Below are 27,855 nucleotides of genomic sequence, written 5' to 3'. Positions count from 1 at the left end.
GCGACAATCTGCCATTTGCCAAACCAAAGCCAAAAAGGAGCATAAGACGGGGACGTTTGTAAGGAGTATTGGCGTGTGGCGGGAGGTGTGTTGATGTGCGGTGCGATGCAAGTGGTGTGATTCACATGGCAGGGGGCCATCCTCCCTCACATCCGCGTGGAAGAGGCGCAGTGCACGGAAAGATCAAGCACAACACACACACACACACACACAACACACACTCTCTCTCTCTTTCTCTCTCTGTCTTTGTGTCTCTATCTCTCTGTCTCTGTCTCTATCTCTCTGTCTCTGTCTCTGTCTCTGTCTCTGTCTCTCACACACACACACTCTCACACTCACTCACTCACACGCACACACGCACTCACTCACTCACATGCACACACACACTCTCTCTCTCAAGAACAACAGCAAAAGTTGAAAGCTCTTCAACACGGTTGTGGGCGGAGGAACGCACGTTCGGGATAGCGTGCGCATGAAGCTTGATCGACGTGTCGATGACCTTGAGCTCGGTCTTGACGATGAACCTTCTACAACAGAGGAGCAAGCCAAGGAAACCCGTAGCTGGTGAGCAAGGAGCCAACTTCATGGCGTGCCATGCCATGTCATGACCTCAGCCGAGAGGCACAAGGCGCGATTGATCAAAGGTACAGCAAAGACTCAAACACGCGCGAAGGCACGACTCAACGATCACCAATCCCCCCCCGCCACAACAAGGTCTTTTCAACAACCACACTGCTCGCTCGAAGTACCTCCTGTGTGATTGCTCCGAGGCGAAGACATGGCTGTGTGCGTGTGTGTCGGGGGGTGTAGGTGCGTGCGTGTCTTCTGCGGCTCTGGCTGGCTCTGGCTGGCTCTGGCACAACAACAAACAATCAGCAGCAGTCCACCCCACAACAGAGTAAGCGATTGCCTCGTTTACCGAAATTTTACACAAGATATCATCAAATTCTCCCCAACCCGCACACGTTTCGCAGGCGGACAACAACAGACACAGACAGCAGTAGCGGACGTGTGCGGTTGTGGTGCTTGTCGTGTGTGCGAGCGAACGTTTGCTTGCTTGCTTGCTTGTTTGCTTGCTTGCTTTCGCTTGGTTGCCTTGTTGTGTCGATGGACACGATGGACACCCAAGTTGGTGAGGAGGTGTTTCGGGTTGGCCAAGGGGACCAAGAGGAGGTCTGGGACGACTCCGAGCTGGTGAACGCTTACCAAGCGGCCATTAACACCTTTGAAGTGCAGCAGGAAAAGGTGTGTGTGTGTTTGTGCATGAGTGTGCATGAGTGAGCATCAGTGTGTGTGTGTGTGTGTGTGCGTGTGTGAACGTGTGCATGCGTACACGCTCAGGCTCGTGCATTTCTTATGCATCACTTGTGCACGCGCCCTGTGCACACTTGTCTGCCTCCTCTTCTTACTCTCCTCGCTTTTCCTGCTCATGATTCGGTGCTCCACCTCGTTTTGTTCATGCTCCCCTCCCCCTCGTCTTTCTCGCATCCGCCACGCTTGCAGCGACAAGGCAGGAGGCGGAAGGAGCACAGACCAGCGGCAAAAGAATGGAAGGTCGGCGATGAGTGCAGGGCAGTGTGGACGGAGGATGAGGAGATCTACGACGCCGAGATCACCAGCATCTCCGCTGACGGCACCACATGCACTGTGCTGTACACGGAATACGGCAACAGCGAGGAGCAGCCGCTCACGGCACTGCTCCCTCCGTTTCAGCGCGGGCCCGTGTTCTCTGTTCCAAAGCACCTCGAGATCAGAGACGACGACGACGACGACGACGACGACGACGATGCTGCTGCTCCTGGTGCTGATGGCGGTGATGGTGCTGATGTTGCTGATGGCGACGCTGCTGATGGCGGTGATGGTGCGGGCAATGCTGTGGCCGGCACCAGCTCTGACGATGGCGTTTTTCAACAATCAACACATCAGCGTGCGAACGACGTGGAGGCTGAAGGAGGTGTGCCAATGAAGAAGGCAAAACTATCATCAGCTGAAGCGGTTGAAGGGGACGAGGCGCAGACAGCAACAGCGAACGCGGCAGCGCCATCCCCATGGACAAGTGGAGTGACGGCGCCCACAGCCCTTGCTGGCGGTGGTCCTGACGGTGATGCACAGGAAGCGGCGTTGGCCAACATGCTCATGGCATGGTACCAATCAGGCTTCTACACAGGTGAGCCAAGTTGTGGGTGGGTGTGTATCGTGTGTGTACTGGGTGTGTTGTTTGTGTGTGTGTGTGTCGTGCGTGCGTGTGTGTATGTGTATGTGTGTTGAGTGTGAGGGAGAGAGTGTGTGTATGTGTATGTGTGTTGAGTGTGAGGGAGAGAGAGTGTGTGTGTGTGTGGAGATGTGTGTGTGTACATGAGCAAATATGTCAGTCAGCAGATGGTTGCTTGTGTGCCTGTGCTCTTGCCCGTGCGCATGGAGACACTCCATTCATCGAACTCACGTTGATACCACTGACAGGTTATTATCAAGCCCTCCAACAACTACAACAACAACAACAGCAGGAGTAGTAGTGGTGGTGATGTGTGCTGCTCATAATGCAGTGCCCTTGTTTATGCGGATTGTCTCTGCTGTTTTGAATAATCGAATCCCATATCCTTCAACAAATGTGTGGTGTACAAATAAACAGTCCCAAGACTGCAAGAGAACAGCAACAAGGTTGACAGCGCATAGAAAGGCATCTATGACTAGCTCCACACACACACACACACACACACACACACACACACACACACACACACACACACACACACACACACACACACACACACACACACACACACACACACAAACCAAAACGTCGTCGTGTGTGCATGTGTGCCAGCGGCGCCTGGTGCGGGCCTATGGACCACGGCGGTGGACCATGGCGTGCTCGAGCTCGTCCATCCTGTTCATGATGCGCATCTCCATTGCCCGCATTCGCTTCTCGACCCGCAGCAGCCGTTGGTCGACGTACCGCTCCAGACGCTCAGCCACCATATCCGCCATCACCGTCCACGCCGGCATTTCGGCTGGCGTTGCTGTTGCTGCTGTGGTGGCGGTCGTCGCTTTTGTTGCTGTGGTGGTGGTCGTTGCTGTCGTTGCTGTGGTGGCTGTGGTGGCTGTGGTAGTTGCTGTTGTGAATGTTGGAGTTGTATTGGAGCCAGTTGTTGTCACGGGATTGGTGGCTGATGCTGTTGGTGTGTTGGTGGCTGCCACCGCTGCTGCCATCCCCGGCTGAATTCGTGCCCTCTGCACAGCCGGGTCCAACGCAGCGTTACGCCCATCAGCAGCGGCTTCACGCACGACGGTGATCATGTTTGCACGCGCCCTCCCTTCTCCTGCAATCCCACCACCCAGCAACAGAGACACAGGTGGGAGCGTATCACCATCACCATCAACACCAACACCACAAACATCACCAACACCAACACCTTCACTACCACCACAAACATCATCATCATCATCATCACCCTCATCTTCATCACGGGCGCCGTCCTGCGTGTCCCGCATCCACCGCTGCAGCAGCTGCCGCTGCTGTGCGGGGGTGGTGCGTGTCCTCATCGCCGCTGCCGCCGCCATCTCGCGTGTCCACTTCTCTGCCGCCCCCTCGTGCTCAATGCCGTCTGCCTCCTCCCGCACCGCCATCGCCACCAGCGCCGCGCGCAGCCGCTCCTCAGGTGCACGTCTGTCATCCACGCTGCTGGCGGTGGCGGCTGCGGTGTTGGTGACAGGGGTTGTGGACGTAGTGGTTGTGTTGGTGGCACATTGTGTCGCCTCTTCTTGCTGCTGCTGCTGCTGCTGCTGCTGCTGTTGTTGTTGTTGTTGTTGTTGTTGTTGTTGTTGTTGTTGTTCAAGAGCACCACCCACACCACTGCGATGACGCTCTCCTCCATCCCATCCGTCAGTGGCCGCCTGGGTCAAACATTCTGCTGCTGGCGCGCGTGTCCAGCACACCTTCACCTCGCGCGTGGTGTCGTTCGTGCGCACAAACACAAGGTCCTCCACCGCCGGGGGCGCGAATGCAGCGAAGACGATGTGCTGCCTGTCATGTGCCGGCACCACATCGTGACACCGATACCGATCCGGCAGCCGCACATATGCAGCGGGGTGCTGCTGCTGCTGCTGATGTTGTCGTCCTTTGTGTTCTTGTTGCTGTGATGGCACGGGAATCAAGGTCCAGCCCTCCTCACGATCACCATCACGATCACCACCACTGTCACCACTGTCACCACTCGTGCGGAATGCAAGAACATCGCTGGCTGCATTGGATGCGAACACTGCCACTGTTGGCAACGCGACGGTGCTGCACGACGGCGTGAACGACGCTGGCAGCCGACGCTCGCACTCAACACGAACGCCTACGACAGCAAACACACACGTACACATGTGCACAGTGAGGACTGTGTGTCTGCGATACACAGGAGTGTGTTGTTGTTGTTGTTGTTGTTGTTGTTGTTGTTGTTGTTGTTGTTGTTGTTGTTGTTGTTGTTGTTGTTGTTGTTGTTGTTGTTGTTGTTGTTGTTGTTGTTGTTGTTGTTGTTGTTGTTGTGCTTGACCAGCTCGTATGACAATGCGTGCGTGTGCACATCAGACATCAAATTTCATGAAGCAGCAGCAGCAGCAGCAGCAGCTTAAAAACATAGCAACAACCTGATGGGCGGAGGGATGCGAGGACAAGGCTGGCACTCGTGTCAACAACGGGCGGGCGCGGCAGCGATAGCAGCTCTGTACACACATGCGGTGGGGGTGGGGTGGGATGGGGCAGGGGGGGGGATGAAGGGTTTGAGCATGAACAAGAAAGCAGGACAAGCAGGAAATACGCAGAGACAGACTCAGACACAGAGAGAGCGAGACACACACCACACGCACACACACACAAACAAACAAACAAGCACACAAACAAACAAATAAACAAACAAACAAACACACACACACACACAGACACACACACACACACTTACGCTGCAGCGGAGATGACAAAGACTGCAGTGAGTCTGTTGCTGTGGTGAGCTGCAAGCTGCTGTGGTCCACCAAACTTGCGTTCTCGCGCGTGTACACGTCTGAACTGGCGTCCAGTGCAATCACCGCGCCGTCTACGTACTGCTGGTCACGACGACGACGTGTGGGCAGGGCGACTGGCTGCACCAGTAGTACGCGGCGGTCACCGAGCCCAAACACAACCTCGTGCGCTGTTGGCGGCTCAGACGCGTCCGTGTCCACTCTGAAGATGGCTTTGGACGTCCAGAGCAGCAGCTGGCGCCCGCTTGGGCACCAGGCCGCATCATGTCCGCCGCAGGGGATGGTTGATGTGCGCTCGAGCACAGGCGTGCCATCGCTACGGGAGTGCATGTGGGCCAGCAGCGTTGTATCCTCGCTCACAACAGCCAACGTGCTCGAGTCAGGCGACCACGCCTACAGTGGTGGCATGCGCAGGCGGAGGTGAGTGCACACAATGCATGAGAGGGGAAGTCGGTCGTGCCATTGCAAGGAGGCACAAGTTGATTCGACCGCATGCACACATCATGTCACAACAGATACCGCACATCGCGCATCACGTGCCACACATCGCGTGCACATGTGTGTGAACGAACCAGGGCGTGTACTGCAGAGGACGCAGCTGTTGGTGTTGTTGACGGAGCACGAATTGCCGCGATGTGGAGGGCTGTCCACGTGTGTCGTGGTGGCTCCAACGGAGACGAAGACTGCCTCACAGCAACCAGCTGGTGCAGGTGCACACGAACTGTATCGCCATCACCAATAGGTGCTGTTGTGTGATGGTGGGTGGCGATGATGCGTTTGTTTGGAGACACGGCAAACAGAGACACGTCTGCGTCGCCAACTTCTTTCAGCGTGTGCACTCCACCAGCGTCCTGTACAGCAAGCGATCCCCTTGTGCAACCAATTACAATCCGGGACAAGCGCCAAAGCGTGAGAAGCGAAGTGCGGTCAAGGTTGACTTGTAATGGGCTACCGCGTGTGCATCCCACATGCATACACAATATCCCACACTCTCTGTCTCTGGCCTCTCTCTGTGTCTATCTCTCTCTGTCTCTCTCTCTGTCTCTCTCTCTGTCTCGCACATACAAACACGCACACGCACACGCACATACAAACACGCACACGCACACGCACATACAAACACGCACACGCACACGCACACGCACACGCACACGCACACGCACACGCACACGCACACGCACACGCACATACAAACACGCACACGCACACGCACACGCACACGCACACGCACACGCACACGCACACGCACACGCACACGCACACGCACACGCACACGCACGCACACGCACACGCACACGCACACGCACACTCGTGCACCTTGGTTCGCAAAATCTTACCCCATGTTCAGCAGCAAAGGTGGGCGAAACGACGATGATGCCGAGGAGGTGCCTTCTGGAGCATGACCGCCTTCATCGTCGCCATGCGTGCCCAGGACAGCGATGGGATGGCGGCATCGTCTGCCAACACGCACCGCGACACCACCACCCTCGCTGCGACTGCTCTCAACAACAAACCGCAACCAGTGCGCCATGTTGCCCACTACTGTTTTTGCTATTCATATCCGTTGGCGGAGATGATTCGTCGCGCCACACTCATCATTTCATCGCCCACCTCGTCACCGCGTTTCACATCATCATCATCATCGGCGCACAGCACGCACCACCGTCGTGACGACGAGGATGATGATGATGACGACACCGCGACCACGACAGTGTGGGCGGATGCTGGCTGCGCTGTTGGTGCTTGCGGCTGCATGGGGTGGTGGATCCGCGCAGCAGATGCCGGCAGATGGAATAAGGTGCCCCGTTGTCGTGCCTGCGTTTGAGACAGCATGCAACACAAGCAGCACCACGCCCGGCGGCACCTGCGAGGTGCGCTGCCCTGTGGACGATACTGCTGTGCAACTGCAGTGCGCCGACGACGGCATGTGGCGCTTCGCCGATGCCAACCCTGACGGCTGCTTGCCCAGCATCTGCCAGGGAAAATGCGCCTGCGATCCAGTGACCAGCTTTCCAGGGCAGGTCATGGTGTCTTGCTCGAACCTGTTTGGGATCGTCCGCACCCCAGACTTGGTCGCCGGGATGCCTCCAACCGTCACCCGAGTGCGGTTCTACGCGGAGACATTTTTCAGGAGCAATGACCTCGTCATCCCATCCTCCATCTTCTACTTCACACCCAACATCACTGCCTTCCGCGCCAACGACTGCCGACAGGTCACCCTGGTCGACTCCCCAACCTTCACCTGGGCGGACCTTGCCCTGCGGCGACTGCTCGAGCCCCGCGCGCCGAGTCTCAACTCCTTCTCCGTCTCTCTCATTCGCGCCAAGAACATCTCGGGCATCCTGCCGCTGCTTGATGCGATGGTGCCGCGGAGGTCGTGTGCGGAGAAGAAGCTGACGCGCCTCGAACTAATGGGATCGCACGTTGGCGACACCATCCCCTCGTACATGCTGCTGCTCATCCGCAGCCTGGACATATCCGAGTCCAATGTTGTCCGCGTCTCCGACGACCTCGGCGACAACTCCAACAACATGGTCAGCTGCTGCATGCTCCTCTTCACGGCCAGGGGCACCCCCATGGACGACCTGAGCGGGCTGCCTCTATGCGTGGCACTGGCGTCCGTGACGCTCGTGGAGACGGGCCTCACTGCCATGCCGCCGCTGCCCGCTGTTCGCCAGATCACCAATCTCGACCTGCGGGACAACAACATCACGCACGTTGAGCCAGGCGCGTTGGAGAAGGCCTTCGATGTCGACGATGCCACGTGGGTGCAAACACGCTCCCTGTACATGAGCGGCAATCCAACAACCTGCCACCTGCAAACCAACGATCGGGGCTTCTCTTCCGTCAACTGCACGTGCTACAACGGCATTGCCAACTCGCCAGCGTGCCCGCAGTCGCCAACCACATCGTGCTCTCCAGACAGCAGTGATGGCGACGACGACGACAACCCGCTGCTGGCCAATGACGATGACGATGGCACGGGTGGTGCCAACAACAGCAACAGCAACAGCAACAACGGCACAGAGAGCATCGCCATCACGCGTATCTGCGATAGCCAAGTGGACTGCACAAGTGGCCGTGATGAGCACAACTGCACGTTCTACGTGGCAGCCACGACGCCGCTGTCAGACTGCACAGTTGTGGCGGCAGTCTGGCCTGCGTTTGTGTGTCTGCGGCGCCTGCGCGTTGATGTGAGCCGTGGTCGTGTGCGGCTCACCCCAATCGGTTCTCCGCTTGTGAACACAATGTGTCCCATTGGTCATGGTGCGTTCATCTCCATTGCCACAGCCGAGGGCACATTCTCAACATCGTCATTCAGGTGTGGCTGCGAGCGTGTGAATGTATATATGCGTGTGGGGGGGGGGTAGTGAGTGAGTTATTGAGCGTGTGTGTGCACAATGTGTGCAAACATGTGTGCAAATCTGGGTGGTGGTCGCCTTTGGTTTTCTCCGTTTGCTTCTCCACCGTCCATCGAACATCACTCACGCATATCACCACCACCACCACCATTATCACCACGACAACCACCATTATCACCACCATTTTCACCACGACAACCACGAATGCAGGATGAGCATACTTGATGACGGTGTGCAACTCACCCTCTCCCTTATCAGCAGCCTCTCGTTTGCGTCTTCTGGGTTCTGCACTGTTGGCTTTGTGTTTGGCAACCACACGGCATCTGTGCAGCCATCGACCACCACGCCTGCAACAGGGTCCATGTCTGTTCCCACCGTGCCAACGATTCCTTTGACAACACAGCCGACACCCACCACAACCACAATTCCAACGACTGCTTCCGCCACACCGCCCCCGCCCTGCCCAACCGTCACAAGCAGTGCGTTTTTGCCTCGGCGTGTGTATGTTTGCATGTGTGTGTGTGTGTGCATGTGTGTATGTCAGTGCATGTGTTTGGTTGTTCTGGTTGATGGCACCAGCGCTCTGCTCTTGCGTGCTTGCAATTTCGCCCCAAATCACACATGTACACTCACACACATACACATGAACACACTTGCACATACACTGACACAATTGCATACACACACACAAAATACACCTGCACAGCGTTCACGGCGGTCGAGTGCTCTGATGTGCCCCACGTCAACGAGCAGTGCTTGCTTGCATGCAACCAGCACAGCTGTCTTTCGCCCGTGCGCGTGACGTGCACTGCAGACGGGTGGAGCCAGGACCCTTGTCTGAATATTGCGTCATGTGGTGGATGCCAGGTCCTGCGGTCCTTGAGCAGAAGCGATGACGTCACGTGCGGCACGTCACTCCAATGGGTATGTACTTCAACGTATGACCGTGCACAATTCTCGTGTCAATGTTGCTGTTCGTGCGGGGGACGAGAAAGCTTTTCCTCATGCGCACTGCTTATTGCCCCCATTTGCATCTCACCACTCCACCACCAACCATCATGGCGCGCGCGCGCGCGTGTGTGTGTGTGTGTGTTTGTGTGTATGTGTATGTGTATGTGTATGTATGTGCATGTGTGTATGTGTGTTTGGGTATGTGTATGTGTGTGTATGTGTGTGTGCGTTCCGCAGGAATCGCTGTGTAACATCACGACAGCGTCAGCGGACCAGTTTGCCCGTTGCACCGACGACACCTGGATGTTTTCCTCGTCCGTCAACACCGCAGCACAGGGTGTGTGTGTGTGTGTGCGTGTGCGTGTGTGTGTGTGTGTGTGCGCGCGCGTCACGTGTGCGTGATAGCTTGCGTTCTGTGGTTTTGTGTCTTGCGTGTCATGTGTGTGTGTGGCGCTATCTGCTGACAAACAACACTTAACGCTGCTCATGCCAACACCACCTCTGGGTGCGCAGACTGGGAGTCGTCGATCGGCGGTGACAATTCTGGCTCAAGCTCAAGCTCAAGCGGTCCCAGCGCAGGTGCTTTGCCCACGCCTCTTTCTTGTTTCGTTGTTTGTTGCTGCTTGGTTGTGAATCTGTGAGATGGGCAGCCTTTCTGGGCGAATGTGCATCTGTTTCCGAGGGCAAGAGTGCTGTCGGGAAGCTGCACCTTGGCAAAGACAATTTTACATGCATAGACAGAACCATCCAACTGGCCTCACCATCAGACTCACGCCGTACACGCATGGCCACGACTTTGTTTGCGTGTTGGTGGTGTTGTTGGTGCGCATCAGGGGTTGTGGTTGCCGCTGTGGTCGTCGCCGTCGTTGTTGTGTGCGGCGCTCTTGTTGCGCTCATCATCCTCCGCAGGTTATCACTCTTCGATACGCGCGCGCGTGTGCCTGTGTATCTGTGCCTGTGTGTGTGTATGTGTGTCCCTGTTGTTCTCCCAAACACCATTCCTCAATCCACCACCACCTCAAACCACCTCCATCACCACCACCACCACCATCAGGCGGACGGCTGTCGGGACATCGCACGCTGCGTTTGAGCTGCGTCGCCTGGAGAGCCGACGGAAACTGCTTGAGAAGGAGCTTGAAAGGGGAAACATTGTCCTGCGCCACCTCAACAGCGACGACGAGCACGCCGCCCTGCAGCTTATCCCAAGGTGCGCCGTGAGGGGGGTGTGTGCGTGCGTGTGTGTGCGTGCGTGCGTGTGCGTGTGTATGTGCGCGTGTGTATGTGTGTGCGCGTGTGTGTGTGCGTGTGTATGTGTGTGCGTGTGTGTGTGTGTGCGTGTGTATGTGTGTGCGTGTGTGTGTGTGCGTATGTGTGTGCGTGTGTGGTTATGTGTGTGTGCGTGCGTGTGTGTGTGTGTGTGTGTGTGTGTGTGTGTGTGTGTGTGTGTGTGTGTGTGTGTTTGTTCGCTCGCTCGTTGGCGCGTGTGACCCGTATTCTGTGCTGTCCAACTCACTTCATCACACCTCTTCCACCACATCCAGCTCGAGTCTTGAGCTGCAGGAGGAGGTTGGGCGCGGAACATTCGGCGCTGTTCGCCGCGGCGTCTGGCGCGCACACGGCAGCGTGACGTACGTGGACTGGGAGTGCTGGTGCTGGTGGTTGTGGTGGTTGTGGTGATTGATGGTTACCTTCGTTGTGGTGTTGTCGCTGGTGCGAAGCGTGCGCAAGGGTGGTCAAGGCAGGCGAAGAGAGACACGTCATTGCCACTGTGGGCACAGGACCACCGCACGCGTGGTCAACACCATCGTCACATGCCGCTTTCCCGGTACCACTGTCGTCAACTCAACATGCACGTGTTCATACCGTCTCATCAGGCAAGTTGCTGTGAAGACGCTGACCGCCACCGCCCAAGACGCCGATGCACACGCCGCGTTTGTTGTTGAAGCGCAGCTCATGTCTCTCCTCAGGTCAGCCGCTTTGCGCCTGTTGTGTGTGTGTTGTGTGTTGTGTTTTGTGTTGTGGGTGCGACTCTGTGTGTCTTGTGTTGTGTTGTGTTGTGTTGTGTTGTATGTGCGATCAGCTTGGTTTTGTTCCTCGCGGACACCATCCCTCACATGCGCCCATTCACCATCCCTTACAAACGCCCATTCATCACCATCACCATCACCTTCACTGTCACCGCTGCTGCCGTTGCAGGCACCCCGCACTCGTTGGCGTGCACGGGTTCTGCAAGGACGCCCTGCAGCCGATGCTCGTCATGGAGTACATGCCCGGTGGCAACCTCAGATCGTGAGTTGACATTGTCGCGCCGGGAGGGGGGGGGGGAGTAGCGTCTTTGCCGCGATCAGGCATGCCCATCCTGTCATGACTGACGTGCTTGCCGTCGCAACCGTGAACACACACACACACATACATACAAATCGATCACACGCGCGGCACATGCACTACTGCAGGTATCTTAGGGCACAGGCGAGCAAAGGCCCATCAGCGATGGCCACAGCTGAGGAGGTGGGTGCACACACACACACACACACACGCACGCACACACACACACGCACACACACACACACGCGATTGATGCGCAGGGGCTTTTGTGTTCGAGTGACGTTGCACGCGCGTGAAGCTTTACAGCGGCAAGCGTCATTGTGCATTCGCGTGTGCACTCATGTGTGCACCGCAACCATGCATGTCGAACAGCTGCTAGAAGTGTGTATCACCATTTCGGACGGAATGGCGTACCTCGCGTCGCAAAAGTCAGTCCTTCACTCTTCGTGGTCTGTGGTTTCGGCATCGCCCGCACGACATGTATGCACCTCACACACGCACACGTATACTCACACCAAGCATGCTCGCGCACATGAACACACTCACACCAACAAACACGTTCACACACACACACACACACACACACACACACTCACACACACACACTCACACACTCACGCATTTATTCACCTCATCTCCCTCCCTTGCCCCCCCCCCAAATCCCTCAACACTACTACATCAGTATCGTACACCGCGATGTTGCCTGCCGCAATGTGCTCGTCGGCGTTTCTCTGCACGACGTGAAGATCAGCGATTACGGCATGGCCCGGTTCCTCAGTGATTCAGACTACTACAGAATGGTGCGATCGCTGTGCCCTCGCTTTTCTGCTCCTCTGGTGGCCCTACTGCGAATTACTCAGCATAGTACTCACTCACTCACTCACCCTCACTACACACACGCACACCCTCACTACACACACGCACACACACACACACACACACACGTCCTCACACACACACATGTATATACACGCACACACACACACCCTACCTCTGCCAGGGGAGCGAGAGTGCGCTGCCGCTGCGGTGGATGGCTCCCGAGAGCCTCGAGCAGTTGAAGTGGACCAGCGCCAGCGATGTCTGGTGCGATACCTCGAGCCGCTCTGTGTGTTGTGTGTGTGTGTGTGTGTGTATGTGTGTGTGTGTGGGTGTGGGTGTCGGTGTGTCGGTGTGTCGGTGTGTCGGTGTGTCGGTGTGTTGTGATGTGCGTGCTGCACTTTGATTTTGACTTCGAGCTGTTTGTCTGTGAATTTATTGCACTGTTTCACAGGAGTTGCGGCATCACGTTCTGGGAGATATTCATGTTCGGCAAGGTACCGCATGCACCGGCTTCTCAACGGCATGAACGTTTGATGCAGCTGCAATGCACACTCAAACATACCCTCATCCGCCATCACACGTGACCGCTTACCACCATTCACTCCAATGCCTGCCCGCTGTGTCATTTGCCACACTGCTGTGTGCAGACGCCGTTCAAGAACATTCAAGCCGTGCCCGCAATCATTGAAGCGCAGCTCAACATTCAACAGCACCTGCCGTTGCCACCCGCATGCCCACAGTACATGTACGTGGCTGCTGTGTGTGTGTGTGTGTGTGTGTGTGTGTGTGTGTGTGTGTGTGTGTGTGTGTGTGTGTGTGTGTGTGTGTGTGTGTTGTACACATGAACACTCACACTCCCATTCCCTTCTCACACGCACACTCTCTTACGTACTCACCACGTACATGCATCATCATTATGGCCGCCACCACCGTCAACAGCTATTCTGTGATCCTCAAGTGCTGGGCGCGCACACCAACGGTTCGGCCGACATTCAATCAACTCCTCTCCCTCCTCGTCGCTGCGGTAAGCCTTGTGTACTGAATGTGTTTGTGTGTGTTTGTGTGTGTATTGGAGAGCTGATGACATTTAGCCACCATCCCAACATATCTCGCCAACTCACATCCCCCACATGCACATGTGTGCTTGTGTGCGTTGAGCAGCGATCCTCGGGTGCATCGCAGCAACAACAACAACAACAACAACAGCAGCAGCAGCAGCAGCACCAACACCAACACCAACAACAACAGCAGCAGCAGCAGAAGTTATCAGCTGTTGTTTACGACGTACCAATGGACGATGAGGAATCTCGTTTGTGAGGCGATGTCTACTCGTGCGAACAACCCCCATCCCATACTCCCGCGCACGTGCGCGTGTGCTTGTGCACTCCTCCAACAGCCTTGCTGTTCAAATTGCTGCCTTCACCACATCGTTTTGTTATTCACGGTCACACCACCACACAACCTGTGCGATGCACGCGTGTGTGTGCGCCACGTTGTTTGTGGCGTTCATCAAGCTTGATCGTTTTGCCCTTTGGCCCTTCAGCCCTTTGTTTGGCTACATTGTTCTCGCGTCTATTAGTTACAAATAAATGAACACAGACGGCCAACACAAGGTGGCAACTTGCTATAGCTCGTTCACACAAACATACTGCACAACACACACACACACAACACACACACACACACACACACACACACACACACACACACACACACACACAACAATGCATCTAAACGGCTGCAACGATTCATTCGCTTGGTCTGTCGCCTATAACTCAACTAACCCCTCCATCCTATGGCGACCGATGTGCAATCAGCGGTCGGTGCTCATCCAACATTTCTCCGTCATAGTCATCGTCATCATCAACAACAACATCATCATGATCGCAGTGGTCGTCGTCGTCGTCGTCGTCGTCGTCGTGTTCTTGCACCTCTGGCATGATTGCCACGTCGCTGCTCGCTCGGAGCGGTGATCGCCCAGCATCCGTGCGGTTCATGTTGATGCTTCCGCCCCTCATCACCAGTGTCCACGGCCCTCCGCTGTTGCCATCACCACCGCTGCTTGCAGTGCTTGTTGTCGGCGTCGATGTGTCATCCATGTCCTCCTCAACAACACTCGCAACGCGCCCCCGTCGCCCAAGCGCCGCCCGCGATGCGTCCGTGCCCGCCCGCCGCACACGTGTCAACGCCGCCGACAGCCGTGCAGAGAGACTCATCCCCGATGTGGACTGCGAGCGTGCCTGCTTGTCGCCGCCGCGCAGCATGTTGGCGGAGTGGCGCCCACTGGAGTGCCCGCTCGACGGCTCAGTGGCGGTGGCGCGCGAACGGAAGATGAAGCTGCCGCCGCGAGCAGAGGACGGGACGCTGCGCCATGTGCCGACACGACTGCGGGCCGGCGTCGTCGTTGTGCTCTCCAAAACCTCCACCATCTGGCACAGAAAGAATCCCAGGTGGGGGAGGATTGGGAGGAGGAGGAGGTGCCGGTGGTGGACGTGAGTGAGTGAAAAAAAAAAAGCAAGGCAAGAGAAACAGAGGCATCCATGACTCTGTGATTCATGACTTGTCCTATCTTCTCCATCACACACACACGCACACACACACACACACATACACACACACACACAACTCACGTTGATGAGTTCCTGAAGGATGCGCACAATTTCCTTGAACGCGGGTCGGGAGCGGGCGTGCGTCGCCCAGCACACCTCCATCAGACACTTTACAACCGTCGGCATTGTGGGCGGAATCTGATGTGTGTGTGTGTGTGTGAAGAAATGGTATCGTTTGTGAATATGTACACGTATCATTTGTAAATACAGTACACGTGTGCAGATGCGCAGATGCGTTTGTGGCGTGTGTGTACGTATGCGTGCGTGCGTGCGTGCGTGCATGGAAACGTGTGTTGAGTTTCTTCGGTTCAACACCAGTGGCAAAAATGCAATACATCGGTTCCACTCACGAGTGGTCGGGCGCCTCGCTCGATGACAGCCTTCTTCAGCAGCGACTTTGGGCCGTGCACATGTGGATAGGGATTCGTCTCCCTGCGCACGGACACACACCAGTAAATTAAGACGCATGCGTGAGTAATGAGGGAACAGAGCGCAGCAAGTGATGGGCATGCGAGAGAACGCAAATTCAGTCTCAAAATATGTACTGCACGCGAGCATGAGATGAATGCTTCCCACGGAACAAAAAGTGAGCCAGCAAACAACGAAACAAACAACCACACCTGGTCATGATTTCCCAGAGGACGATGCCGAAAGCAAACACATCTGATTTGGTGGAGAAACTGCCTCTTCGCCAGACCTCGGGCGAGAAATACACGGGAGTGCCCACCAGCTGCACAACACACCATGTTCAAGATTGTCATGAGCAGTTGTAGCATTGTGTCGTGGGTGCCTGAAGTTGTGCGTGTGCGTGCTGTCGCGGGGGCGCAAAGATGGTTGCAATGCGAAACATTCAAAACTTCATCCCATCCCATACACATGCACCCGCACGCGCGCGCACACACACACACACACACATATGCACGCGTGCAACGGACCTGTGGCAGCTGCGTGTGTGCGTCTGTGGCGTTGTCTTCACGACTCAGGTTGTCCGCAGCAGGATCAAACGCAATCTAACAGCGTGTACATGTACGTGAGCTCGAACTGAACACCGGGGCAGAAAGAAAAAAACATACACAAACAAACACCTCCACAAGTGCTTACAACCACTTACAACAAATACAAGCGCACACAAACAAGCGCACTGAACAATCAACTCCTCTTCGCCCCCCCCCCCCACCTCTCACAGTCATCAGTGCCCGCACCATGAGCTGTGATGCCTCTTCGTCAAACGTCTTTGATAAAGAATGACTTGATCGCATTCGCTTTCCGCGCTTTCCGCGTGTGCCGCTGGTGCCACTTGTGCCGCCAGATTCAAATCGCCCCGTCGTGCCAATGTCAAGCAGCGTCGACGTGCCAAAGTCTACAGTGCAGAAACAAGACACGACGCGTGTTAGAAATGTGAGTGTGTGTGTGTGTGTGTGTGTTGCAACTCGCAATGCAAACAATGCTAACAATGCACCTGTTGTTGCTCACCTGACACTTTGACAATGTATTTGTCGGTGACGAGAAGATTGGCCGTCTGTAACGAAGAGAGGAAACACGAGTGCATCATTTGGACCTGGTCAGAGACACACTCTCACGCGCACACACGCACGAGCAGAAAAGCACACACACACACACACATACACACACACACACACGCACACAAAGCACACAACACAGCAACGGACCTTGAGGTCGCGGTGGATGCAGGGCGGGCGCTGCGAGTGGAGATACTCCATGCCTTTGGCAGCGTGTTCCGCAAACCGCAGCTTCATCTCCCAATCAAGCGCAAATGAAGAATTCTGCAGGCGTGCGTGTGTTGTGTTGCGTTGTGTTATTTTGTGTTGAGTCGTGCGCGCGCGCGCGCGCGCGCGTGTGTGTGTGTGTGTGTGTGTGTGTGTGTGTGTGTGTGTGTGTGTGTGTGTGTGTGTGTGTGTGTGTGTGTGTGTGCGTGTGTGTGTGTGTTTGTGTGCGTGTGCTCCCATTAATTCACGGATGAACAACACCGTCATAAATACCGAATACACACATCGAGCACCATGCCCTCACCTGCAGGACGGTGGTGAGGCTGCCGTGGGCCATGTACTCGGTCACCAGGAACGGGCAGCCTGATTAAACGCATTTCAAATGCATTTACAGCACAAACATCGCCGCACATGTTGCATGATGAGGATGAAATGAGCAACAATGAGCCGCAAACAAAACCACGCATGCCACACATCTCCAAACAACGCCCTTCACCCGTATTGACGCTTGCACGCTGAGTGAGCTGTTGGCCTGGCACACTCACCGCTGTCATCGTAGCCGGCGCCGTAAAACAGAACAATGTTTGCATGACGCAATTTTCGCATCACGCGCACTTCCTTCTGGAAACTGTCCAGGTTGTCCGGACTCAGCTTGAGCACAGCCCGCTGCCATGACGTTATGCAAGTTGAATAGGTGTGTGTGTGTGTGTACATGTGAGCTGTGAGTGCAGGTGGTGGCGCGTGTGAATGAATGTGTATGCATCGATGTGTGATTGTGTGTGTGTGTGTGTGTGTGTGTGTGTGTGTGTGTGTGTGTGTGTGTGTGTGTGTGTGTGTGTGTGTGTGTGTGTGTGTGTGTGTGCGTACATGGCATGCATGTGTTGGCACTGGAACAACAATCGTCAATGAAAAAGCTCAAGCCGACCTTGAGTTTCTTCACCGCCACCTCGCGGTCGTGATAGTGCGCGCGATGCACCTGACACACAGCACAACACACGAACACAACAAGATGAGCGACCGAGCACAAGCACAACAACAAACACAAGCAACGAGCACAAGCGTACATGTAACACGACATTGCGTGTCACACTGCGCCTCTCCCAACAACTACACAACATAGTCCAAGTATGCAATCACGAGCACGCTGTGGTCACCTCGCCAAAGGCGCCCGGAGCATCGGCGTCAATCGGTTCGATCAACTCAATCTCCTCCGGCTGTATCTGCCACGCTCGCGCAAGGTTCAGCACCTACAGCAGACGTCGTGATGGTGGGTGGTGGTGGTGGTGGTGGTGGTGGTGGTGGTGGTGGTGGTGGTGTTGTTGTTGTTGTTGTTGTTGTTGTTGTTGTTGTTGTTGTTGTTGTTGTTGTTGTTGTTGTTGTTGTTGTTGTTGTTGTTGTTGTTGTTGTTGTTGTTGTTGTTGTTGTTGTTGTTGTTGTTGTTGTTGTTGTTGTTGTTGTTGTTGTTGGTACAGAGTAGGGCAACGGCATGTGCATGCTGGCGGGAAAAACGTGTCCTTTCGGTTGACGCAAACTGATGGCACACGTACGAACGGCACAAACGATGCCACTCAGTACGCAAACCACACGCACATCCTGCCTCTTTCCCCTTTAACACACCCTCACACCTGCAAGCGCGCCCACGCAAGACCGACCTGGTTCATGGCGGTCTGCAGACTGTCCGAGACCTCAGAGAGCGGCTCGACGTATCGCTTGCGGAGGCAGACAACGATCACGCGCCACAGAATGACGAGGAAGATGAGGCCAATCAGTAGCAGCCAATACCAGCGCAGCTGCGTGCACCTGCCATAACAGTTTCGTGGTGTTTTGGGGGAGGGAGTGGGGTGTCGGGAAGGGTGTCAGGAGAGGGTGTTGAAGAAAAGCAATGAACGGTTTAGCTTGACAATTGGAAGAGCCGGGACGATGTATGAAGGAGGGGCGAGATTTGAAGGACGCACACGGTGATGTACGCACGTCAAACAACATCATCGACTGCAACGTGCACACGACAGCTCACCCTGATGTCTCCGAGAGCCAGGTGCCGCAGGAGCAGACGGGTGTAAGGATTTCTCCGTTCATGTGCACACGGCACGAGCCCGCATTGCAGAACCCTGCAATGAACACCGGCGAGGGGATTGCACGGCAGGGAGGGGTGATCGAAGAGAACAAGACGAGAAGGAGTGAGAACCCAGAGCCGCGGTTCAACTATCGATGCACCTTCGCAACAACCGAGGGCACATGTGCATGCGAACGCGCACACACACACTTCTGAGCGCACCAGAGACACAGAGGGAGCAGTTCTTGGCGCTGGTGGAAGCGGTTGCATTCGTCGTTGTTCCGTGAGGACACACGAGGCACCTGAGATGTGGTAGTCAGCAAGCAGTGATCAGCAAGTGCACACAAGGAGGAAATTACCACATCATCAACACACACACACATATACACATACACATACACACACATGTCAGCGTACTGGTTTGAGTTGAGCGGAGAGTAGTAGCCTTTGTCACAGGGCGTGCACGGGCTCGTCTTGAAGTTGATCGAAGCGTATCCTGACGACACCGAATGATTGTACAAATACACACGCATGCAGAGTGAGCATCACAATGCGTTGACTGCCATGATGATTGCAACGACGCATTGCCAACTTCTCAAGTCACCGCTACCCACCAACCTGGGTTGCAGGCTGGAAGGAGGACAGTAACGCTCTGTGCATCGATGGTTTGAATGTCAAGCGAGGTGCCTCCAAGCGCAACGACGCCCGTCGTGATGTTGGCTGTGCCCTCGCTTTGCACAAACACGTCCATTGCCAGCAGCGCGTGGCCGGCGCGGACAACGAGTGCATCTGAGCCGTGGAGGTCGAGCGGCGTCCACTGTGGCGACTTGGCTGTCAGGTCTGCACGGAGCAAAAGTAGCAGAGGGAGAGGAATGTGTGTGTGTGAGAGGGGTTTGTGTGTGTTTGTGTGTTGTGTGTGTTGTGTGTGTTGTGTGTGTTGTGTGTGTTGTGTGTGTGTTGTGTGTGTGTGTGTTGTGTGTGTGCGTGTGTGTCGTGTCGTGTGTGCGAGAACAACCCCACGCATTCAACTCATGTCAAACAACGCAGCAAACGCACACACAATGCAAGTGATACAAACTGCCGTGCACGCCACTCCCATCCCCTCTTCTCCTCACGTCTCATCGCCACAGAATACGCACCGAGCATCCAGCAGTCATCAAGGACGCGGTCGTTGCTGTAGCCGCCACTGACGATGAGTTTCGAGTCATGCACAACCGCGCTCGCGTGTGACCAGCGCGGTGCAGGGTAGGGCGAATGCGACACATCAAAGTACTCCCAGGTCGACGTGCCGCAGGGGTCAATGTGCAGGAACCACACGTCGGCAGCGAGCTCAAGTGACGCTGCAAGTTCAGCACACATAAGCAGTGTGCATTCGTGCGTGTGTGTGTGTGCGTGCATGAATGAGCTTTTTAGAAGCACACAAAAGCACACATCAACGCAAACGCAAACGCAAACGCCAACGCAAACGCCAGAAGCACACACAAGCACATATCAACGCAAACCTAAACGCAAACACAAGTTTATAAGTATTGTAAGCATACAAATACACACGCACCTGCGGCGGTGCTAGGAATGGTTTCTGGTCCAACGACACCGCCAAAGACGAGCATGGTTGGGTTGTCGTGCCAGGCAGCATCGATCATGTGGCCGGAGTGGTGGCTGCGTGGGCGCGGTGCGTAGCTGCCATCAGCCAACATCACCGTCTTCACGACGTGATCGACGACAATGTCGCGTGGACCCGTGTACTGCAGCAGCGACCACTCGCACACGCCGCCCTGCAGAACACACACGCGCACATCGCCCAGCAGCCCGTAGTTGGTGCTGTTTGCAAAATCTCCATCCGTGCTGTCAGCATCATCATCGTCGTCGTCGTGATTGTACACATCGCCATCAGCACTGGTGTTGTTCGTGTCACTCGTATTCTGCTCGCTTTGCTTCCCGCGACGAAGACGAGCGTGCTTTTGCGACAATGGCAACAATGGTGGCGACGACGACGACGACGAGGAGGAGGAGGAGGGCGAGGGCGAGGAGGAGGAGGAGGAGCCAGCGTACACGTGGCTGTTGGCTACTGTTTCACACATGCACGATTGCGTGGGCAGCGGGCTTGGCTCACCATGTGCAGTCGTACATCGCAACACCTCATGCTCCTCACACTGCTGCACTCCACCATCACCACCATCACCACCATCACCACCATCACCACCATCACTGTTTCCTGCACCAACAGGAAACCGGGTCTTCCATGTGATGTCTCCTTGTTGTTGTTGTTGTTGTTGTTGTTGTTGATGTTGTTGTTGGTCCCGCGCGTGGTGTGGGTGGTGCTGGTGTCCATGTTTGTGGCCTTGGTGTTGTGCGGGTTTGGTGGGAAGAGAACAGAGCAGAGACGGTGCTGTAGGCGTGGCGGTGTCACGGAAGCCTTGGCCACCAAACACGACCATGGCATTGATGCCCAGAGCCACCGCGGAGTGGTACGTGCGCCGCACAACATCGCCAGTGTTGTTCACGGGCATCCACGTCTCTGACAGCGTGTCAAATGCGTGTGTGCTCTCCAGTGGCGAGAACTGCGACACAGAGTCTCGCCCGCCGTGCACCAGCAGCACCTGCTGGTCGACATCTGGGGGCGACAGCGTGACAATGGTGTGCCCTGCGCGCGGCGTGGGTGCGGTCTGGTCTTTGGGAACAATGTGCGTCCACACGAGCTTGTTGCCGCTGGACTCCGCGCGCGTGTCAAAGGCCAGCGCCCAGAGGTCGTTGAGAAACCCGTTGACTTGGTTGAAGCCGCCAAAAACAATGGAGAGGCGAAGGCCGTCGCTTCCAATGCCGTGAGACATGCTTTCCGCCGCTGCCATCCTGCTGCCAGTGTTGGTGGTGGTGGTACACATGGTGCGGCTGCGGTCACTGCGTCGTTGCTGCTGCTGCTGCTGCTGCTGTTGTTGTTGTTGTTGTTGGGGTGAGCGTGGGTCTGCGCCGTCTGCCTGTGCACCTGGCAGACCGCTTGTGCGGATGAAGTTGAGGGCAGCGCGGGAAACCATGGTAGTGCCGGCGTGGTTGAAGCGATCCGAAGGATACGGCTCGCTCGTCGTCTGCGTCCACGTCCCGGCAACACTGCCTCCCCCTGCCACATCGCCACCAGCACCAGCACCAGCACCAGCACCAGCACCAGCAGCTTCAGCGTAGCCGCTGTTTGCGTTGACAGTGAAGATCCAGCTGTCCTTGTACGCGCTGCCGAGGGCGGCAGTCAGTTCCGTTTCGCCGCCAAAGAAGATGGAGAATTCGCTCGAGGCAGCCAGCGATGGCGACGCATACGCCGCTGCGCTTGATGTGGGCGGAGGTGACGTGGCGTTGTCTCGCGTGTCATTGGAGGCGTGCGTGTGTGAATCTGCGGCTGTATCGTTCAGGGTGGAGGTGTGATCGCCTGCATCACCACCAACCCCATTACTTGTGCCCGCAACATCAGCATCGCCGCCCATGGTGACGACGGTCATGCCACTGCGCGGCTGCGGCACGTGCGACTGGCCAATGTACACCTGGTGCCAGTGGCGCGTGCTGCGATCAAAGGACCACACCAGATCTGCCGGGTACACGCGCGAGTCCTTCTTGCCGTAGAAGATGAACAGGCGGCTGTTGAGAATTGCCGCCGCGTGGTCAAAGCGCGCAGACGGCTGCGCCGTGCTTGCAGGCAACACCTGCGCCCACTTTGGCGGGTCCACGGAGAGATCAAGCTCCCACAGCTCTGTTGACGACTTGGGCTCGTACTTGAAGCGGGCGGGCATCGGCGTGGGCCCATCCCCTTCCTGCGACGACGACGGCGACGGCGAAGGTGGCGGAGATGGCACGCGAACCTGGTGCAAGGTGAGACCGCCGTGCACATACAGGCGCTGGCGAGCTGCGTCGTACGCAACAGCGTGCTGGTAACGTGGGGACGGGCAGGGCGCGCCGACGGTGATGTTGAGCCACGCGTTTGCGCGCGGAGAATAGCGCCAGATGTCCATGCAGCGGGTGTGGAGGACCGGGTCGTATTGGGGCGGTGTCACGGACACACCCCCTGTCAGGATCACGTCGCCAGCAACAGCGGCGGCCGCATGGCATGCGCGCGGGAGCGGACCGGGATTGAACGACGTCACCTGTTCGTGGTGGTGGTGGTGGTGGTGGTGGTGGTGGTGGTGAAGGTTTGGCACTGCACAGCCAGCAGCAGCAGAAGCAAGCAGAATGCAAATGCAGGGAGAGGAGAACACAATGTATGCACACGTGCACATCGAAGCACACATGCGTGCACAACGTGTACCTTTTCCCAGGACAGGGCGTGGAAGTCAAAGAGCCACATGCTGTCGAGCGTGCTGCGCGGGTTTTGCCCGCCAACCAGCAGGGAGCGGCCCTTGATGTGTGTGTGTGTGTGTGTGTGTGTGTGTGTGTGTGTGTGTGTGTGTGTGTGTGTGTGTGTGTGTGTGTGTGTGTGTGTGTGTGTGTGTGTGAGCGGATGAGGGACAGCCAGGGACAGCCAGGGATAACCAGGGACAAAGGCACAGAGGGAGGGATTGTGCGTTATCACACAGACAATATGTTTCAGTACATCTGCGTGCTTCAGGCTTATGTTGCAAACAACAACCACACAACATCCCCCCCACTCTCTCTTTCCTTCTTGCTTCCTTTCACCATACCTGCTGGCCTGAGTCCATCAAGAAGCTCCCTGTAGAAGCGCCTGTCATCGTCCGTGCAGTATTCCCAGTCCTGCTCCTCAAACTTGAGGCCGTCCGAGAAGTAATAGTCGCCCTGGCGGTGGTTGAGCCCGTATGGGGTAAACGAGAGACGAGGGGAAGCGACGAGAGAGGGGGGGGTGTGGATGCTGTGAGCTTCGGGATGGAAAACAAGATACAGAGCAACAAACAAATCAACAAGAGGTGCCGCTCACGCTAACATTACACACACTCTTACACACACACATACACACACATCACACACACACACGCACACACACACTCACTCACACACTTCCACTCACACTTACACACACAAAACAACGCACGCGTGCTGCGGTCTTGCCGGTGGCCCTGCCATGCTCCCAGGTTGCCTTGTATTGTGCACCGTTGGGGAACACCAGCGTCCCCTCACCATGAAACCTGCGGTGCACGGGACGGCAGATGGAAAATGTCAGCCATGCAAGCATCTTGAAGCACTCATGATGACCCACAACAGCAGCAGTTGAAGCAATACCATCAGAAGCAATTTCATCAGCAAGCATTGGACGCCGGTTCTCAGCCACACAAACACATAAGCACACGCTACACACACAAGCCATTCATTCCATCGACTTACTCTCCGTCTACCATCTGGCCAATGTACTTGGTTCCATTGGGCAAAATGTATTCGCCATGGCCTTCCATCCTGTGTGTGAGGTGTGTGTGAGCGTGTGTGTGAGCGTGCGTGAGGGTGTGTGTGAGCGTGTGAGCGTGTGTGTGTGAGAGAGAGAGAGAGAGAGTGTGTGTGTGTGTGTGTGTGTGTGTGTGGAAGCGTGTGTGTGAGCGTGAACCTTGTCACAGCGCAAGCGCAACGCCTCTTCATCAACAACACGCCAAGCGAGCAACATCTCGCGCTCACTCACCGGCCATGCTTGAAGTCCCCTTCATATGAACTGCCTGAACGTTGTGTGTGAAACAAGCACGACAAAGCAAACGCACACACACACACACACACACAAACACACATATACGCAGCGATGAGGGCACAGTCAGATCAAATCGCACGCACAGCAAGCTGAGCATCGCATGAGCCCATCACATGAGCACCAACCTGTGTACTCCATTCTCGCTGTTCCTTCTGTCTGTTCCTTTGCTTCTCGTCCCTTGGAAACGCTGAAAATTGTTAACGACTTCCGTGAACATTCAGCAATCGCCGCCAAACACCTCAACAACTCCAACAACTCTTCTGCTGCTTTGCTTGTTGCTTGTCCCAACATCTCACCGCTGTCTCTCTCTCTTGCCGTCTCGCGTCAGTCGACGGGTGTGCACCTCTTTGAGCAGCAGCCCATCATGGACGCCGCACCTCCAATGACGTGAGTTCAACACTGCCAAGTGATCGCATCGTGTCTTGACAAGCAACAAGCAATTATACATTCCTACACAAGCAAGCGCACATGCCTGTCAATGTCGCACAGCACGACGCTCACAACAACAACACACACAACGTCAGTCAATGACCATCTTGTCTAACGAATGTCCACCATGTCTGCCGTCCCCATCCCCCTCTTCCCCTACCAAATACACACATAACGCACACACGCGCGCGCGCAGTCGCAGTCAGAGCGAGTCGTTGGCGTCCAGCATGAAGAAGCAAATGCCACAGTTTCCCCACCCCAACACGGTGATTCGAGATGCAGGAGCGCAATCAACATCGGCGACCACAGCAACAGCAGGAACAACAGCGGCTTCCCTTGGCGCCTCGACGCGAAAGATGCCTGTGCCACCTCCCATCCCGCTCTCCTCGTCAACTTCCTCTCGCACGTCAACCCTGAAGCGGCGGGTCTTTGCCGTTTCAACCGACTCGTCACAGCAGCAAGACACGAAACAACAGACGCCCCCGCCGCCGGCTGTTACCCAAGACCAGCAAACGGGTGCAACCAACGACGTGGCCAAGCTGTACAAGCTCCTGACTGGCAAGCACTCGCAGGCCCTTGAGGAACGCCACGACCATGCGCTGCGCAAGGTCCTGAAGCGCCGCCCTGACGGCTACATCGTGGAAGACCTGCAGCCGCTCCCGCTCGTGTTGGAGGACCTTGCTGCGCGTGCGCAGGCCAACCCGACCTCTTCATATGCACAGCACCTCGTGCACATGCTCGAGCTGCTGGTCAAGCCCATCGACTTTGCAGACCTCGCAGACCAGCGTGACCTGAACGAGGCGGAGAAGCACCTGGCAGCCGTGGTCTCCGCCGTCACCGCCCTCCTCAACAGCGCGACGTCCACCGTGCTTGCCACGGCCATCTTCGTGCTGGACCACCTCGTGGCCGCGCAGATCTCGGCAAAGCGCAACCGCGTCTCCGCGGGTGGCGTTGCTCGCGCGTGGCAGGACGTTGAGATTCGCGTGGTGGAGCAGAGCCGCATTGCTGCCAGCCTCCGCCGCCCGCTCGAGATGATGCTTGCAGGCACTGACGACAACACAGGCAGGCGTGGCTCGCGCAGCAGAACCGACACCACCGCCAACAAAGGGCGGCACCAGCAACAGCAACAACAACAGCACAACGACGCAGACACAGCAACAGCATCACACCGGCGCTCACACCCGCACGTGCAAGGCAGCAGCAGGTCGCCGCGCGCGTGTGAGCTTGACAACGAAACCCAGGGGCGGCTGCTGTCTGTGGCGTGGGGCTGCTCAACGCTGCCGCCACAGCAGCACCAGATGGTGAAGGAAGGGCTCCCACGCACGCTGTGCCTCATCCTGGGGAGCCCGCACTGCGATGTGAACTCGCAGGAGGGCCTGCTCATCATTGAAATGCTGTGGAACTGCATGGAGGGGCCAGACAAGGCGGATGTGGTTGCGTTGCTGGACTCGTCCAAGTGCACGCAGGCGCTGACGGACGGCCTTCGCGCCGCGTTCCAACGGGGCGATTCAAAGGCAATGAAGCAAGCGAGGAACGACCTCATTGCCCTCATTGCCCTCTTCACCAGACAGCCCTCTCTTCGCGACAACCTCGTGGTGTGTGCGGATGCGTGTGTGTTTGTTTGTTTGTATGTGTGTGTGTGTGTGCGTGTCTGTGGTGTGTGTGTGTTATGGGTTTGTGTGTGTGTGTGTGTGTGTGTGTGTGTGTTTGTGTTATGGGTTCGTATGCGCTCCTGAGTGCGTGCGTGTGTGTGTGTCTGTCTGTCTGTCTGTCTGCCGTGCTGCGTATGTGTGCATGTTTGTTTGTGTGTTTGTGTGCATGTATGTACGTGTGCCTGTTTGCCCGCATAAGTGTGCCGCTCGCTTCATGCATGCATGCATGCACTCATGCTGCTGTACATGTGTCCCCCTTCCCAACCTCGACACTGCCCCGTCCCCACCACCACCCCCATGTCCCATAGACGGGCCACACGTTTGAGTTTATGCTGCGGTTTGCGTGCTGCGGCGACGTTCCCACGCGCCACCCAGACTGCCGCTCCCTGCGCCTGAACAACAGCGATGAGGACTTTGAGGCCTTGAAGCTCCTCCTCACCTCCATCGTGCCGCTGCTGCGCGATCCAAACGCGCGCGAGGTGATTCAGGCATCCAACATTGTGCCGCTGTGCCTCAAGTACATGCAGTATGACCAGGATGCAGACCTCTCGCTGGCTGCACAGCATAGGCCCTCGCCAATGAAGAGGAAAACAGAGGGGGCCGCCCCAACAACAGCAGCACCCCGCCCGCGCAACTGGACAGCTTCACAGTACGTCGTTGCTGCTGTGTGGGCACGAGGGTGGGCGCGTGTGGTGTTTGATGTGTTTGTGCGTGCGTGTGTGTGTGTGTGTGTGTGTGTGTGTGTGTGTGTGTGTGTGTGTGTTTGTGCATGCGTGTGCGTGTGTGTGTGTTTGATGTGTGCGTGTGCGTGCGTGTGTGTGTGTGTGTGTGTGCGCGCGCGCGTGCGTGCGTGTTTTGTGGGCGTGCGTTTGCATGTGCTTTAAACAATGATTCACAACCAATGTTCACTCACATTCACACACATTCAACCGCGCACCAACACACACACACACACAATCGCACACCAACACAGGTATGAGGAGCTGCAGCTGCTTGTGCTGTCCATTCTTCCATCACTGCTGCCTGCCATCCTGCCTGACTTCAGCATGGAGGACGGTGCAGCCACGCTTGTGCGCATGCTCAACTGGGCACTCAACACAGGCATTGACGCCTCCCGCCACCACCGCACAAAGAAAATTCAGGGCGCTGCCAACAGCTTTCTCGCCACGCAGGACTTTAGCGTGCACAGGCACGAGCAGGACCCGACCGACGCCAGCGTCAACAACGGCAAGCGCGTGCACACGCTGCACATTATGAAGGCAATT

General features: G+C 56.3%; 5 protein-coding genes across 5 annotated transcripts in view; 3 read left to right on the top strand and 2 right to left on the bottom strand.

The window, feature by feature from the left end:
- Positions 1-1,116: 1,116 nt before the first annotated feature.
- On the top strand, positions 1,117-2,650 carry PTSG_00746 (uncharacterized protein; the record flags this gene model as incomplete). The annotated part of the gene is made up of 3 exons (XM_004998155.1): positions 1,117-1,245; positions 1,504-2,167; positions 2,461-2,650. The coding sequence occupies 3 exons, from the start codon at positions 1,117-1,119 to the stop codon at positions 2,508-2,510; spliced, it is 843 nt and encodes a 280-aa protein (XP_004998212.1). The 3' UTR covers positions 2,511-2,650.
- Positions 2,651-2,792: 142 nt separating this feature from the next.
- On the bottom strand, positions 2,793-6,539 carry PTSG_00745 (uncharacterized protein). The gene is made up of 5 exons (XM_004998154.1): positions 6,339-6,539; positions 5,574-5,871; positions 4,944-5,394; positions 4,633-4,707; positions 2,793-4,340 (listed from the first exon to the last, which is right to left on the bottom strand). The coding sequence occupies exons 1-5, from the start codon at positions 6,530-6,532 to the stop codon at positions 2,842-2,844; spliced, it is 2,517 nt and encodes an 838-aa protein (XP_004998211.1). The 5' UTR covers positions 6,533-6,539; the 3' UTR covers positions 2,793-2,841.
- Positions 6,540-6,569: 30 nt separating this feature from the next.
- PTSG_00744 (TK protein kinase) lies at positions 6,570-13,775 on the top strand (the record flags this gene model as incomplete). The annotated part of the gene is made up of 18 exons (XM_004998153.1): positions 6,570-8,323; positions 8,574-8,842; positions 9,070-9,287; positions 9,552-9,651; positions 9,828-9,893; positions 10,148-10,223; positions 10,369-10,521; positions 10,856-10,942; positions 11,189-11,281; positions 11,511-11,603; positions 11,768-11,822; positions 12,012-12,067; positions 12,322-12,439; positions 12,640-12,722; positions 12,910-12,952; positions 13,106-13,203; positions 13,398-13,482; positions 13,620-13,775. Exons 1-18 carry the CDS (start codon positions 6,681-6,683, stop codon positions 13,773-13,775), a joined length of 3,492 nt encoding a protein of 1,163 aa, XP_004998210.1. The 5' UTR covers positions 6,570-6,680.
- A 476-nt stretch (positions 13,776-14,251) lies between these two features.
- Positions 14,252-24,687, bottom strand: PTSG_00743 (TKL protein kinase; the record flags this gene model as incomplete). The annotated part of the gene is made up of 25 exons (XM_004998152.1): positions 24,635-24,687; positions 24,447-24,480; positions 24,161-24,229; positions 23,871-23,964; positions 23,501-23,617; positions 23,133-23,222; positions 20,403-22,971; positions 19,987-20,187; positions 19,466-19,687; positions 19,265-19,343; positions 19,070-19,149; positions 18,809-18,902; positions 18,447-18,594; positions 17,949-18,041; positions 17,720-17,770; positions 17,340-17,460; positions 17,099-17,157; positions 16,738-16,851; positions 16,541-16,586; positions 16,270-16,427; positions 16,003-16,077; positions 15,688-15,797; positions 15,418-15,499; positions 15,089-15,205; positions 14,252-14,887 (listed from the first exon to the last, which is right to left on the bottom strand). The coding sequence occupies exons 1-25, from the start codon at positions 24,645-24,647 to the stop codon at positions 14,252-14,254; spliced, it is 5,472 nt and encodes a 1,823-aa protein (XP_004998209.1). The 5' UTR covers positions 24,648-24,687.
- The window catches only part of PTSG_00742 (uncharacterized protein), a gene marked incomplete at its 5' end in the record, with an annotated part of 6,253 nt that continues 3,007 nt past the window's right edge, over positions 24,610-27,855 (top strand). Inside the window, 4 exons of the mRNA XM_004998151.1 lie at positions 24,610-24,896; positions 25,135-26,533; positions 26,899-27,239; positions 27,564-27,855. The exon at positions 27,564-27,855 is cut by the window's right edge and continues 231 nt beyond it. Of these exons, the coding sequence (XP_004998208.1) occupies positions 24,610-24,896; positions 25,135-26,533; positions 26,899-27,239; positions 27,564-27,855 (2,319 nt within the window). The remainder of the gene's footprint in view (positions 24,897-25,134; positions 26,534-26,898; positions 27,240-27,563) is intronic.

Source organism: Salpingoeca rosetta, assembly GCF_000188695.1.
Source record: "Salpingoeca rosetta unplaced genomic scaffold supercont1.2, whole genome shotgun sequence".
NCBI lineage: Eukaryota > Choanoflagellata > Craspedida > Salpingoecidae > Salpingoeca > Salpingoeca rosetta.
This window is presented reverse-complemented; position numbering and strand designations above follow the sequence as displayed.

Bases quoted from the DNA above. Each gene is read 5' to 3' on its own strand.
- PTSG_00745 (XM_004998154.1), bottom strand. From the start codon at position 6,532: ATGGCGCACTGGTTGCGGTTTGTTGTTGAGAGCAGTCGCAGCGAGGGT. The intron at 5,872-6,338 runs GTAAGATTTTGC...TGGTTGCACAAG, and splicing joins CCTTTGCTGCTGAACATGGG to GGGATCGCTTGCTGTACAGG. The intron at 4,341-4,632 runs GTTGTTGCTATG...TTGCTGTCGTAG, and splicing joins CGCATCCCTCCGCCCATCAG to GCGTTCGTGTTGAGTGCGAG.